At 41.8% G+C, this 14,850-nt stretch overlaps 1 protein-coding gene across 4 annotated transcripts in view; it reads right to left on the reverse strand.

The window, feature by feature from the left end:
- SRSF11 (serine and arginine rich splicing factor 11) overlaps nucleotides 1-14,850 on the reverse strand; it is a 49,071-nt gene that overhangs the window by 842 nt on the left and 33,379 nt on the right. For 2 of the 4 annotated variants that reach the window (XR_012160447.2, XR_012160446.2), the window contains exons 8-12: nucleotides 11,103-11,234; nucleotides 10,357-10,446; nucleotides 9,203-9,298; nucleotides 8,543-8,681; nucleotides 6,571-6,697 (exon numbers count right to left, since the gene is read on the reverse strand). Coding sequence is in view for 2 of the 4 variants with exons in the window: in XM_073357357.2 (XP_073213458.1) it covers nucleotides 8,238-8,435; nucleotides 8,543-8,681; nucleotides 9,203-9,298; nucleotides 10,357-10,446; nucleotides 11,103-11,234 (655 nt within the window). In the remaining 2 variants the exon portion in view is untranslated. Of the gene's footprint in view, nucleotides 1-6,570; nucleotides 6,698-7,056; nucleotides 8,436-8,542; nucleotides 8,682-9,202; nucleotides 9,299-10,356; nucleotides 10,447-11,102; nucleotides 11,235-14,850 lie in introns of those variants that run through there. The other 2 variants (XM_073357358.2, XM_073357357.2) reach the window with 2 other exon arrangements.

Raw genomic sequence — 14,850 nt, forward strand, 5'->3', positions numbered from 1 at the left:
CTGCAAAGGTGTCAAAGTGACATGAAGGCCTGCCTTTAATCTAACTCTTTATTACAACTGGAGAATTTTGCAGAGCTACCGCGAGGAATCACTGCACACACTTATGTATACTTTATGCTTTCTTTTAAGCAGAAGACAGCTCTTTACTCAATGCAATGGCACATGACTTTTGGCACCACAAAGAATACATCTCTTCTTCAGTCCTCATTTGTGGACAGGAATAGAAGGGATTTAGGGGGAAGGGAAGGAGAGGTTACTTACTTTTAAAGTAACAGTTCGTTGAGATTTTTGTCCCTATATGGGTGCTCTGCAGTAGGCTATATGTGCACCCAGGCACGCTCAACCAGAGAATGCAAAGCAGTGGCCACAGGCTTGCACATTTGCAGAGCAGCACTTTGTGCCTCCAAACAAGGGCATATAAGGAGGCACAGACCTGCTTCCATTCAGTTTCTTCACTACCGCAAAGCAGAGCCTCCAGAGCTAAAAGGGAAAGAGGGCAGGAGGAGGACTCATTTCAAAGAACTCAAGTTATTGTAAGGTATGTAACTCTCCTCTGAGTATATGTCCCTGTGGCTGCTTTACCACAGAAGATACCCAAGCAGTATCTTGCTGAGGAGGTAAGTCCAAGACAGTTTGGAGGACTGCATCACCAAAGATGGTAGTATCCCTGGACGCAGGTAAGATCATGTAATTCTTAGCAAAGGTAAAAATGGGAAACGAAGTTGCAGGCCTACAAATTTAAGTTATGGAAACACCTTCAGGAGAGAGATAGATGTGGACTGAGCTAGAGTGGAACGTGCTGTCACTCTGTGAGGGAGGTCTGTATCCCAGTTGATTCATAGCAGGTTAAGATGCAACCTGAAATCCAATTTGACAATCTGAGTGGAAATAGGTTAACCCTTCATCCTTCCCCGCAACAACACAAATAGCATAGGAGGTGCCTGTCAGGTCTTAGTCCTGTCAAGGTAGAAGGCAACGGCCCTTCTGGCATCTATTTTATGTAGGCTGGTCTCCTCTCTAGAGGACTGAGGTTTTGGGTAGAACGCTGGCAGATGAATCTCTTTTATCGATGTGCGATTCTGAAAAGAACTTTGAGAGCAAATGAGGATGGGGATGCAGTGTAACCATGTCTTTATAAAAAGTGGTATATGGCAGCTCAGCCCTAAGAGCACTGAGCTCTTTCTTCTAGCTATCACTTGAGCTAGAAGAAAGAGCTCAGTGCTCTTAGGGCTGAGCTGCCATATAGGAGAGGCAGGAAAGAGAACAGGTAGCCACTGGTTAAAATGGAGATTTTCTCAGGGCATTGAGAACCAAACTGAGGTCCCATGGGAGGTGCTGCTTTCTGTACAGGAGGCAAACTGTAGGAATCTAGCTGTAATAGGATGGGCAAAGACTGAAGCCTTTAATGGGGGAGAAGAAAGCTGTTATAGCAGCCAGATGTGCTCTGGGCTCATGGATTTAAAGACAAGGCTTATCTAAGAGGTAGTTCAGGATTTTGGAAAGCAGAACCATTAAGGCTTCAGAAGAGTGAATGGAAGACCAGTCGTAGAAGCATTTCCTCTGTTGAATGTAAGTTTTGCAAGTGCTATGTTTCCTGCTAGATAGGATAATTGACTGAACTCCGAACAGGTTAGTTCCATGCTCTCAGATTTAAAGAGAATGTTGGGATGGATCATGGTCCCTGAGTTCTGTGACAGGAGATCCTTCCGGAGAAGAAGCCTGAGCTGGAGGTTCAAGTCTTGGACAGGATGATGCTACGAGGATAAACCCTTGCTCTTTCCTGATGCAATCTGAGTAAGATCTTCAGGTGAGTATGTACTAGGATACAGGGGTATGGCCAGTGTTGAGGGTATCTTCCAATGAGTTGCAGACATTTTCCCTTGGAGCAGGACAGAATTTCATGTTTAGGTGGCAGAGGTCTGCTTCTGGGGACCCCCAAGTCTGGCAGATGCTAAGGAAGACAGCATTGTTGAGCTCCCATTTGTGGTCCTGAAGGAAGCGTCTAGTCAGAATGTGTATTCTGGCATCCTGGAAGATAGAAATCTCAACTAGCTATCTAACAGAACATGCACCAATTTCAAAGCTTAAGCAATGCTGCACATAAAGACTGGGATCTTGCTCTGACCTTACGTCATATCTGAAGGCACCTGAGGGGCAGTCTTGCATGAGGCATGACAAATGTGGAGGCATACAAGTTGTAGGCAGGTTCTTGCCATTGTTTGCAAGCTATGTTGTATTGGCAAGATTAAACCTGATAGAGAATCTCTCTTTGGCAAGAGGCACTGGCAGTTAGGGAGCCTAGAATGGCTCCAATAAAGTCTAGTCTCCAGGTGTCAGTGTAGAATTCTTTTTATTGATGCTGAGGCCTAGAGATTGAAAGAGGGAGTCCTGGAGGTTGCAGACTGGATCTCTACAGCTGATCAACCCCTGAGGAGCCAAGCATCCAGGTGAGGATTTCTATGCCCCACTGATGTAGATGGGCCGCTCTGCTGAAAGCTTTGTAAAGACCATAGATGCTGTGAAGAGCCTGAAAGAAAGGACTTGTTACTGGTAAGTCTTTTAAACCTAAATTGAACCGTAGGAACTGTTTGTGGGATGGGTGGATAGCTACACAAAAGCAGGCATCACAGAGGTTGACGGTGACCAACAAGTCTCCTGAATCTAGGAACAGGATTATAGTGCCTAGCGTCACCATCCTGAAGTGCTGGGAAAGGAGGTTCAGGTTTCTTAGGTTGAGGATTAGTCTCCATCCTCCACCCCTTTTGAGAACTAGGAAATAGTTGGAATAGAACTTTCTTCTGATAAACTCTGGGGCAATTGGCTCAATCATCCCCAACCGTGAGACTGGACCTCTTGTTTCAAGAGATCTTTGTGAGAGGAGTTCCTGAAGAGGAATACGGATGAAGGGACAGTGTGGATGGAGTATCCCACATTGATCACCTCCAAAATCCATCTGTCTGAGGTACTTTGTGCTCAGGCAGGGAGGAAGTAGGATAGCTGATCTCAGGGGGGGAGCGAAGGGGAGATGAATGGAATCATTCAACACAGGATCCAGGTAGGTACATTTGGTTGAGGCCCTCAACCGAGACATCAAAATTATTTCTTAGAGGGAGGTGCAGGTATTGCTGTAGAAAGTGGTAGTCCCCTATTCTGAGGAACAGATCTCCTCCTTTGAAAGTAGGAAGGTCTCAGAAAGCCTGTTGCTTGGTGTACTGGAATGGCCTAAATGGCTGTTATATTTATAGTTACCAAACCATCTTTTTGTTGCAGTAACTCAGATATCCAGTGACTGTAAGGTAGCTCTCAAATCCTTCAGTATGTGTAGGGAGGCATCCATGTCAGAGTTGAAGAGCTGGGCTCTTCGAAGGGGAGAGGGGGAGAAGAGGACCTTCAACTATAATCTGCACCTCTTGGGAGACCAGACAATAGGATGCTCTCCACAGTGCTGTGGCTAAGGATCTAGAAGCTGTCTGGGATATCTACAACAGCTTGGAGGGAGTTTCTGGCTATAACTGGCCCTTTGAAATCATGGCCTGAAATTGTTCCATCTGGTCCTCTGGCAGATGTCAAATAAAAGGAGAATGTGTTGAAGTCATTTTGCCAACAAGGCCTGGTAGTTTGCAACACAAAATAGGACAGCTTCCGAGGAGTACCTTGTCCTACCCTGGAAGTCTAAACTTTTGGACTCCTTATAAGGAGAGGGTCTGGAATAGACCTGCCTCTACCCTTTATTAGCCACATCCACCCGCCAGTGAATTAGAAGTAGGGTGGGAAAATAAATGCTCCCTTTTCTTGGCTGGAATGTAGTACTTTTTATCTGCCTACAGCTAGGGCTTGGACCATGGCACTTGTTTACTAGTCTCTGTGAGCAGGTGAGAGTCCTAGACTTCCTCTAATAGGATCCGGAGGGATTCTGTCAGATGTTTTATGAGGTCTTGGAAAGCCCCAGAGTCATTGGTGTAAGAAAGTTGTGGAGGCATTACTGCCTCATCCAGGGATGAAAACGATTTAGCTGATGGGGGTGAGTTTCCCTCCTTTGGAGGGGGGAGAACTGCTCCTGGGTGTCTCCTAGTGCTGAGGTGCATAAGGTACTGGAGTACCAAATGGTGATCCTAGGGTACCCAAGGTTTATCAGTCAATGCCTGTGAATGATACAGTACCAGCTGGTACTGGGGATCTCTTTCTGGTTGGAACCCTTATAAAATTGTTCCCTAAGGTGACCTAGGAATTCTAGTAAACCCACTGAGGGGATAGAGAGGGGAAGGGTCCCCACGGATAGTCATAAGCTGTCTCCAGGATGTCTGGGGGGGATCTGAATTAGGCTCGTTAGGGTGTAGTAGCAAGGTGATGAAAAAGAGCCCTCTATGGAGGCCTTCAGACTCTGAGAAGTATCATCCCCTGGGCTGAAGGAGGGAGCATCAGACATGGGTATTGAAGGCTGGAGGTCTGGCCAACGTTCAATCTAAGCAGTACCAGGGAAGGGGTCATGGTAAAGGACCATAGCAGGAGAGATTCTGGTACCACTGGTATAAACAAGTCCCCTGGGAAAAGAAATCTGGAGGCCTATGATGTCCAGAAGACTGAGTTGGTGCTGGGACCTGGCCTTGCAAAGATGGTGAGCACAGTACTGGTGAGGCTTGTAGAAGAGCTTCTCTGATCTTGAAGCCCTGATGTAAGGGACATAACTCTCCTGTGTCATGTAGAGGAGGCCTGTGCCTGATCTTAGTGCCTGGAAATGTCAGTACCATGCTGCTTCTTGTGCAATACTAGGGGCTTGGTACCCAGGCTCAGATGGAGCCTTAGTTGCACCCCTTGGGGGATATGAGGTCTTAGAGGGGGGTTTATGAGGTGACCTCTCCCTCTTGGATACCCTGGAAGGAGAAAGTAGTCTTCTTAGACATTCTAGCCTTTGAAGGTGCTGCTGCCATGGGGTAGTGCAGGAATTTAAGGTTGATGTACACAAGTGGAAAGTGGAGCCCTCCTGAGGCTAGTGAGCACTCTAGTAGAAGATGCTTCAGTCTAGCCTCTTTCTGAGACCCATCTTTAAACTCCATACATACATTAGTTGCAGATGGGATATGGGTGCCTCTGAGGCAGGGGAGAGCTTGAATTCCCATCACTACAAGGCAAGCTTGAATTCCCATCACTCTGGGCAGGTCTGTCAGGGCTTGAACCCTGGGTCTTTGGCACAAACCAGAATGGTAGAGGACTGAAGGGAAGATGGGGGTGGGGATGGGAGTAACCCTTTCTAAACACAACCATATAACATTAAAGAAATAAGGACAAAAATCAGAATACAAAGCAAGGCAGGAAGTTGAGAAGCACTAGACAAGCAATTGCTTCATCTCAAGTCACAGGCAGTAAAGAAGGAACTGAGTGGTGGTGGGTCCATGCCTCATCTGAAGGCTTGAGGTGCTGCTCTGCACAGGCCTGAGAAAGCATGGATGCCTGTCCATCCTACATTGGAGCACTCATATGGACATATACTTGAAGAATGTATGTTTTCTGATTAACATAAGCACAGTTAGTGATTTTGGTAAAATGCTGAATGTTAGCATTTCTCAGGCTTCAAAGCTGACACTCCATCAAGAGGAGTGGGGGCAATTCACATGTGGCGGAGCTACCAGTGAAGGCTCAGGAGTAGCTGCCACCAATCATAGACCTAGTGTACCTGAATGCATGGGGACATTAAAAGCTTGCTAGGCCACATCTCATTTATATTTGGCCCCAGCTGATGAAGGGGTATCCACCACACACTAAGATATGATCTAAGCTAACTTCAAAGTATTCTACATTTAAAAGTGAACATTTGCCAAAATGATCCCAAAGTTGTCTGCTAGAGGAAAAATGAATTTAGCACATGCTGATTTCTGAATGGCAACTAGGGTATTTGTGTTCAATTTTATAACAGGTAGAAGGATTCACTCATTGCACTGGTGAATGAATGTAAATTAGTAAATGGTAGTTTGTAAACCTTTGTTACTTCCACTGTGTCTTCAGGCACTTGCACTTGAGTTATATTACACAAACCAATTCTAACACACAATGCTCCTATTTCAAAAAAACAGTGTAAACTTAATTTGTGTAGTGTTTTTCCAAGTTTGTACCCACCACATTTGTTGGTTATCTGAGGACAGGATCCTCCTCATTAGTCAATGCTTATGCAATAGTGTTAATAATCCACAAATGTTTTAATAAAAGCAGGAGGGCTTTTTTTTGTTCTGTACTTGCTAGCAAGATAAGGTAAATTTAATTCAAACATGAAGGAAATGTAACTTAATTAGAAGATGCAATATGCATGTCTTTTTTTCTTGATTAATGGGGATTATCAGCTTGTTTCACTCAACTAAAAACAAAAGGCTAGGAGAACTCTTTGTATTGACATATACCTCTCTGTAGTGACAAAATACTCAGTTTTTTAAAAGTTACATTTCTACAAATTCTAAAAATGACACCGCATGTCTAAATGGCAAGTTTCATTTTAAAATGTCTGTGGAAAAGTGAATTTTAAAAACCAGACTCAAAAATTGCAAGCACTTGTGCTAATTTTAGTTTGATTCCAATACCTACTCATTTAAACCAGTGAATTGTTCTGTCATTTCAGGACCTTCTTTTATAGGTTAGCTTTTAGAGATGTATAGCTGATGCACACCCTTGCATTTCATTATCCTGTTCCTGCTAATCTTCCATCACCATTCTAGAGAAGATAAAAGGTGCAAGTGTTTACATTTCAATGAAAATACATACTTAACAATGAGAAAAATATATCTGAAAAGTACTTAACACTTTAAGTTCATTCAGGTCTATTACTTTTTATCCCCAGCTAAGGTAAAATACATACTATACTGAGGGGGAAAAGGCTTAACTCAGAGCTGAAAGACAGACTGGCTTAACAGTTTTCTTCACTACATTTACTAGTAAAAGAAATGGAATTAAACTGTGATACTGTTAAAGGAGGTGGTGAGGGGGGGAAAAGTCAACTCTAAATGAATGAGGTAATTTCATACATTCAATAGTGTAAATAAATACAAGTACAGTTTTACAGAAACATGAGCATAAATTTAAGGGTTTTATTATCAAAGTCTTGTAAAACAATTTCAGAAACTGTACATCAACATGGCACAGACTGTAGCCCACTTTTGTTTTTACCTGCACAAAAGTAAAAGCTCTGAAACGTCTTTAACTAAGAAAACAGCTCATCTAACTACTTTGCATAACATGGAATCACTGTGTGCATAAGATTACTATTGCAGTGACAGTAAACACAAATTTATTAGTTTATACAACTTGAGATCAAGTAAAAAGTACATTATCAAGTAGACTTGCTTTTAAAAGCATACAAAGGTCAATTTTAAAATGCACTACCTCTTTTTGCAACATATTTAGCTCATGAACAAATACAATAAAAATAAAAAACTGGGTGATGAAAACTGCACAAAGCAACCTCTAATCATTGGACACTGGGCAAGTCAGGAGATTTTGCATTACTACATCAGAAAATTTGACCTCCCCAGACCCAAGAGAAGTAGTTAAGAATTAAACTATACCTCTCTCCACTGCCTGACATGGATTTTAAATTGACTGAGTAAAAGACCATCAACATTAGCCATCCGAAAAGGTTAGTGCATTTTAACCTTGTCAAAATGAAACAAAACCCATCCACCCACCCCCCGAAAAATAGCCACATGGCTAAAAAGATTATCTATTTATATCAGAATGCTTATTTCCAGATGTAACTATGAATATTAATTTTGTGTAGCCACACTTAAGACCCTTAAAAAGATCCATCATATGTTGTAGAATTTTCTTAGAACATTTAGGATGTTTCTGCCACAATTAACATGCAATCAGTGCATTCCCTATACTGCTCTATTACTGCAATGAATCAAACTCTAGAAACACTATCATAAGTGAGCCAATTTACTAAAGGAGATCATACAACATAAACAATCCATGCCTGCTGTAGATGCATGCAGCTTTTCACTTTTGCTTGAAGCAGCACCAAGTTAATAAGACCTACTTGGCTACTCAAACCAAATTTGGCCATAGCAAGAACGGCAACCAAAGTACCTCTCACTATAAAGCTTTTGATGTAAATTAATATCAGGAGCTTTACAACCATTTATAGATTAGAGCTGTATACATCTAGATTTAGGATTAACAAGTACAGCATAAAAGAATCACACAGGAATGACACTGATGCATGTCTGCAGCTGCATTCACTGCAAAGGCAATATTCAGTCACTCATATCCATGTCTTCTTCATGATGATCATCCCCATTTACTTTGGATTCTCTTGCTGAATCTCCACTTCCCTTATCCACTGGTGATTCCTTTATTTTGGGAGAAGCAGAATCTGCTACTTTCTTTTCTTCCTTTTTCTCTTTCTCGCTGTCATATCCTTGTTCTTCTTCATCATAATCCCTTGTGACCTGCTTTGCCGAGATGAAAAAGTAAAAGTAAAACTTGCCTCAAGGTTCTTATGGGTTTAAGGTTAATACTACACCAAAGGCAGTGAAACTAAACAAGTTTTTAAACATACTTTTACGTCTTTGTCACTCTCGGATTTTCTTTCCCGATCCTTCTCTTTGTCTTTGCTTTTTTTCTTCTTGCTCGTTGACCGCTCTCTCTCATCTCTGCTTCTCTCTTTGTCTTTATCCTTCTTCTTTTCCTTTTTATGTCTAAGATGACAGTAGAGTACCTTGCTCAATCTTTGCACATTGCAAAAACTAAGGTTAACACTTTACTGTAATTCCTTCACACAGAACCAGCCCTTCATGCCAAAAACCTAGCTTAAGCCACCACCACAATCACAAAACATCAGTTCAGCCCAAGGTTAAGTATTCCTTTAGAATACAATCACGACCAGCCAACTCCCTATCGCAGCTCAAAGCAAGAGAGGGAGGTGAAAAGACAGAGTGGGGAATTTTCTAAACAGTGCAAGGCAGGACATGAAGTTTATTTCCAGAATGCAACACACCCTCCCACACACATTTATTAGTGCCAGAACAACAATCATGACTTCCCTTTCATGGAGAATTTACAGCAGAGTTCAAGAAATTCCTTGGTTGAAAAGGATAAAACTATACCCCTCCACTATAGCTCAAACATTTCAGGCACCAGGACTGTTTCCTCCCCAGACACCCCTTTGAAAATTAGAGATACAGAGCAACTGAATTCAGAGGCCTGCTAGCACACTGACCTTCTTGGAGATGGGGACCGAGACAGTTTTCTTTTAGGGGACCTGGGCTTTTTAGGTGACCTTGTTCCACTCCTGCTTCTTCTGCGCCGTCGATCTCTGTAGGCATTAAAGGGTAGAACAGTCCAAAAACATCTCAAAGTCAGAAGTGTTAAAATTATACAGTTTATATTAACTTAAATATATTTCTACTGGCTCATATCTACACTCTAAAGGAGTATTGCTCTACAGAGACACTCCTGCTTGTTTTACCAAAGACATATTTACTATTATCAGCACTGCAAAGCCAATGCAGCTGTTGATAAGCAGCACAAGCTGCCCTCTATTCTACCTCCACTATCATGAAATAAATTGCCATCTAAGTTCTTATTACAGATATTAATGGTGTAGCAGTCAGATGAAACAGCTTGATTTTCAGCTATCATGTAGAGTTTTCAATAGGAAAATGGTTGTTTCAAACAACATCCATTTTTCACAAGGAAGGAGCAGATATCTATTTTCAGAGACCAAAAGATACCTTCTTAGCACTTAAACTTATTTGAGGCACTTCATAAGTCCAGGTACATCCATCTCTCTCACACGCTCATTTAAGAGGTGCTTTATTTGAAAGTACATTTTCTCCTATTATTCTTTTATAGGTGGACAAAATAAATGCAGGTATGTTCCTGTAGTTTTCAAGCTGTCACAGTAAACAGTCTCTGAGTTGTGACCTTTTCAGGAGTCCAGAAGCACTCTGAGTATGTTAATTTAAGACTGGTATTTTTTTTTTGTGTTTGAGATTTACAGTAAAAAACCCCAAACAAACAAAAAGAGAGAGATGTGCCTAGATCAATAAGGCTTTGCACAGATTTCTTTAAAAGCTCCAGGTAAGACTGAGTCTCTGTTTCACTTTCCTTGAAGTGGGAGCTGCAGGTACTTTGATAAATGGGCTGTGGTGGTTTTGTTGGAACAGCTCCTGTAAGTCTCTGTAACCCTAGTTGAAGTGCTAATTCATAATCTATAGCAATACTCCACAGCAAATTAGAACTGATTTCTTCAGAGGTGAAAGAGGATAATTGTCACAATGATGTGACAAACCAGTTTAGAAACTTTTACACCAATACCACTATATACTATTCTTGAAACACAGACTAAGAAATTGACCCAAGTTCTGGTACCTGCTTGTGCTTCTCGATCGTCTGGTTGTGCTGTAGCTTTTTGGTGGAGTTTTAGAACGTTTCTTTTCCTTCTCTTCCTTCTTTTTATCCCTTGAAAGGCAATGAAATGTTATATATTCAAAACCAGTCAGTTATAGAGACAAATATTTGCATGTCACAAGAATAGGAAATAATACCAGATAACCACAACTCTGACATTTTACAGCACAAATTGTCTCTCCACTGTGAAACTCATTAGTGAGAGAGTGAAAGCAGAGTGGGACAATTACTGAAATAGCAGAACAGCAATTTTAATTCTTTGAGACAGCCAAGGAGTTACCAAGCTTAGATGCTAAAAGTTACAACTGATTTTTAAATGTAATAAGCATCCGCAGCTCCCATTGAAACTAACAGAAGCTGCATGTTTTCAGCATCTATGAAAATGAGGCCACATTTAAGTTCTTAAATACATACTCAGATATCTTAACTTTGGGCATCACAGCAGAACACAAACCTACTCTTACGAAGATACTTCCTCAAAGACATGAAAAGTTAGATTATACAAAAATGTTATTTGTTTAAACCTTGTCAGTGCTATACTTCAGTACCTATCACTGTTAAGATCTCCAATTTGTGGCACAGTAATAAAAACTATTTGGCAGTAGTTGATGACCTGGCTATTTTCTTTAATAGAAGTTAAATTACATATATTTCAGAATTAACAACTGGATTTCTAGAAAATTTCTGAAGTCGCAAGAGGGAATTACTTGGTTTTGGATGCGCTCCTAGACCTTCTGCCTCTCTCTCTGGAATGAGATCTCCTCCTTCTTGGACTTTTAGATCGCCGCCTACTTCTTGACTTTGAATGTGACCGCCTCCTTGATCTGCTTCTTGATCGTCTATCGAACAACGCATTAAACACAGGATTACAAAAATATATTTGACCTAGGCATACCAGACTATTAGTTAAAAGCGGTCAGCGCATACAGAAAAAATAAAGATGGAACCCATAAAGTCATGCCCAGAAAGGCCACAACAGAAAAGCAAGCGCCACAAAGTACAGGTAATGAACAAGTGATGGAAACCTCTATCAGCTATGCAACATTATCTACTTCGATGTGTGAGTAAACACGTATGGTGGCAGAAGAAAACAGATAGGGTGGCAAGGAAGTTTTGGAGGAATTATTTGAAATGGAGAAAGTGAATCATACTGATCAGTAGTAGGAGCAGCACAGAAGGCATGGAGATGAGAGCCAGAGGAAAAAGTATTTGATAAAGCATGTTGGCAGGCAGATCAGAGATGCAAGCACCAGTGGAACACTGCAGATCTGAATGTCAGAACAAGCTGAAACTTGATGCAGAAGATTTAGAGGACCCAGTAGAGCAGTATGAAGACAGGAGGGACATAATTAGCATGACTTAACTGTGCACAGACTATTGAGGTGCAAGATAAGAACTGAGAGGCCAGAGACAAAGTGCCAAGATATTGCATTGGAACACCTAAAATAATCTTGGTTTTACATTTAATCAGTCAGGACATTCTAAAAAAAACCCCTAAAGTGTTTAAGCCACTAGTATATAGAGTAAAATTTGCTGTGTTTACCAGGAGCAAACAGCCCAGTGGAATATGCATTCAGTATAAGAAACAGTGTTTTTGGAGTGAAGACCAAGTCAAATGAGTGTGGATATATATATATTTTTAAACTAGAAGTGAATGTTTCTGAAAATATCATCCACTTTGAAATCATTGAATCTAGTCCAGTCCCCTGCTCTCATGACAGGACTAAGTATTATCTAAACCATTCCTGACAGGTGTTTGTCTAACCTGCTCTTAAAAATCTCCATGGAGATTCCACAACCTCCCTAGGCAATTTATTCCAGTGATTAACCACCCTGACTGTTAGGAAGTTTTTCCTAATTTAATCCTATTGCTTCTTGTCCTATCCTCAGAGGTTAAGAACAATTTATTTCACTCCTCCTTGTAACAACCTTTTATGTACTTGAAAACTGTTATGTCCCCTTCTCAGTCAACTTTTTTCCAGACTTAAACCCAGTTTCTTCAATCTTCCCTCATAGGTTATGTCTTCTAGAGCTTAAATCATTTTTGTTGCTCTTCTCTGGACTTTCTGCAATTTGTTCACATCTTCCCTGAAATGTGGTGCCCAGGACTGGACACAATATTCCAGTTGAGGCCTAACCAGCGCGGAGTAGAGCAGAAGAATTACTTCTCGTATCTTGCTTACGAAACTCCTGCTAATATATTACAGAATGATGTTTGCTTTTTTTGCCACAGTGTTACACTGTTCACTCATATTTAACTACGACTCCCAGATCCCTTTCCACAGTACTCCTTTCTAGGCAGTCATTTCCTATTTTGTATGTGTGCAACTGATTGCTCCTTCCTAAATGCAGTACTTTGCATTTGTCCTCATTGAATTTCATCCTATTTACTTCAGACCATTTCTCCAGTTTGTCCAGATCATTTGGAATTTTAATCCTAGCCTCCAAAGCACTTGCAACCCCTCCCAGCTTAGTATCGTCCACAAACTTTATAACGTACTCTCTATGCCATCATCTAAATCACTGATGAAGATATTGAACAGAACCAGACCCAGAACTGATCCCTGCAGGACCCCACTTTTTATGCCCTTCCAGCAATGTGAACCACTGTTAACTACTCTCTGGGAACGGTTTTCCAACCAGTTTTGCACCCACCTTATTAGTAGCTTCATCTAGGTTGCATTTTCTTAGTTTGTTTATGAGAAGGTCATGTGAGACCATATCAAATACATATGTGTCATTGTTGAATCGGAAGCCGGCAGTAGTGGCATCAGCACATATAATTTGTGGGTGTCTGAATATTGCATAACCCAAATTTATGTTGCAAACAAATTTCCTGGTGTTTGATTTTGCAAACAGTCAACCTTAAAGAGAACCCTGCAGAAATCTAGACATGTGATTACCCGAGCATGGATTATACAACTAAGGATGAAAAATGAAAGGGCAGATTTAAAGTAGTATAAATAGACATTACTTTGCAGCATAGAGGACGCAGTGGTAGGAGGAGTAAAAGATGAAGATTGGCCAAACGATAGAATAGGTTAGTTATTGATAGCAATGAAGAGGGAAGGGTTTGGGATTGGGGAAGATTAATGCATTCAGTTTTTAAAATTGCATTGATAAGAGGTAAAATACTTAGAATTAGATTATAAACACAGTGTAATAGTGTGGCAAAAGCAACACCCTCATGGGGACCTTTGAAGTGCCCTAACTTGGGTCTTCCAAGGAGAGAAATGAGTGCCCCCTTCTGGTGACACTGTAGTAGGCGTCTGGCCCACAAATTAGTTGTCCCTTCAGTCTTATCCCACTGTGAGGGAGGAGGGGGAAAGAGGCCTAAAACAGTTCCAAATCAAAAAGCACACCCAAGTCAATTCTGGGCCATCCCCCAGTCTTCCAGTGGGGCACCCCACCCTTCCCTTCAGGCCTGTCTCCCATTCTCTTACTCATGCATTGCCTGTTTCTGGGGTTAAATGTTCCTCCAGCTAGCAGACCTGTTCTTCCGCAGCTCTGCAAGCAGAGAGGCAGAACTCCATCCTTTGTGCTGACCAGCCAGGTCCCGACAGCCAGGTTCCGTCCTTTTATTCCTCCTCCAGGCTTGGCACTGGGTGCAGAGATAGCTCACGGGGGAGCTAGCCTTACCCATAGGCTCTCCTTAACTCTTTCTCTGCTGGTGTGGGGCCTTTCTATCCCATCACATCTCCCACCCCCAAATACCATTTTGGGTACCTCCCTCCCCCACCAGCTCTCCCAAGAAAAACAATCAATCACAATTTGTGTGATGTACTGGATGTGGAAGGAGAAGGGCTTGAGAGATAGATACCATCCTCTTAATTTACCATCCTCTTAATTGGGTGTCTTTCATGGCGTGGAGCCAATGTAGCACGGCATGGTTGCTAACTAAAGTGAAATTATTGCCAAGAAGGTAGTCTAACAGCAAGTCCATGGTCCACTTCACTGACTACGCCTCTTTCATGATTATGGAATATGCCTTCTCCATTGGGAATAATTTCCAACCAAGGTAGAGGATGGGGTGTTTTTTTCACATTCCACCAACTGGGATAAGACCGCCTCTAGTCCCACATCAGAGGTGTTACTCTGTAGTGGGAATTTCCTAGTGAAGCTGCAGCTATACGAGACAGGTTCTCAGAAGAGGTGAGCCCTAGGGGTCTGAAAGGCCTTTTCACAAATGTTGGCCCACTGGAATTTCTTTGGGCTATTGGTTTAATGAGATCCATAAGGGAGGCTGCATGGCCAAGAAGCCAGTAATAAATTGTTGGTAGCATTATTTCAGTCTTAGGAAACAGTGTACCTGTTTCTTTGGGGCTGGTGAAGGGCGTGTCTGTAGGCCTGGACCTTATCCACAAGGGTTGCACCTTGCCCTTCTCCAGGACATACTCTATGTACGTCATCTCATTTTTGCCAGATGGCATTTAGTAGGGTTTGCAGTGAGGCCAG

This window comes from Lepidochelys kempii, chromosome 8, assembly GCF_965140285.1.
Source record: "Lepidochelys kempii isolate rLepKem1 chromosome 8, rLepKem1.hap1, whole genome shotgun sequence".
Classification (NCBI taxonomy): domain Eukaryota; kingdom Metazoa; phylum Chordata; order Testudines; family Cheloniidae; genus Lepidochelys; species Lepidochelys kempii.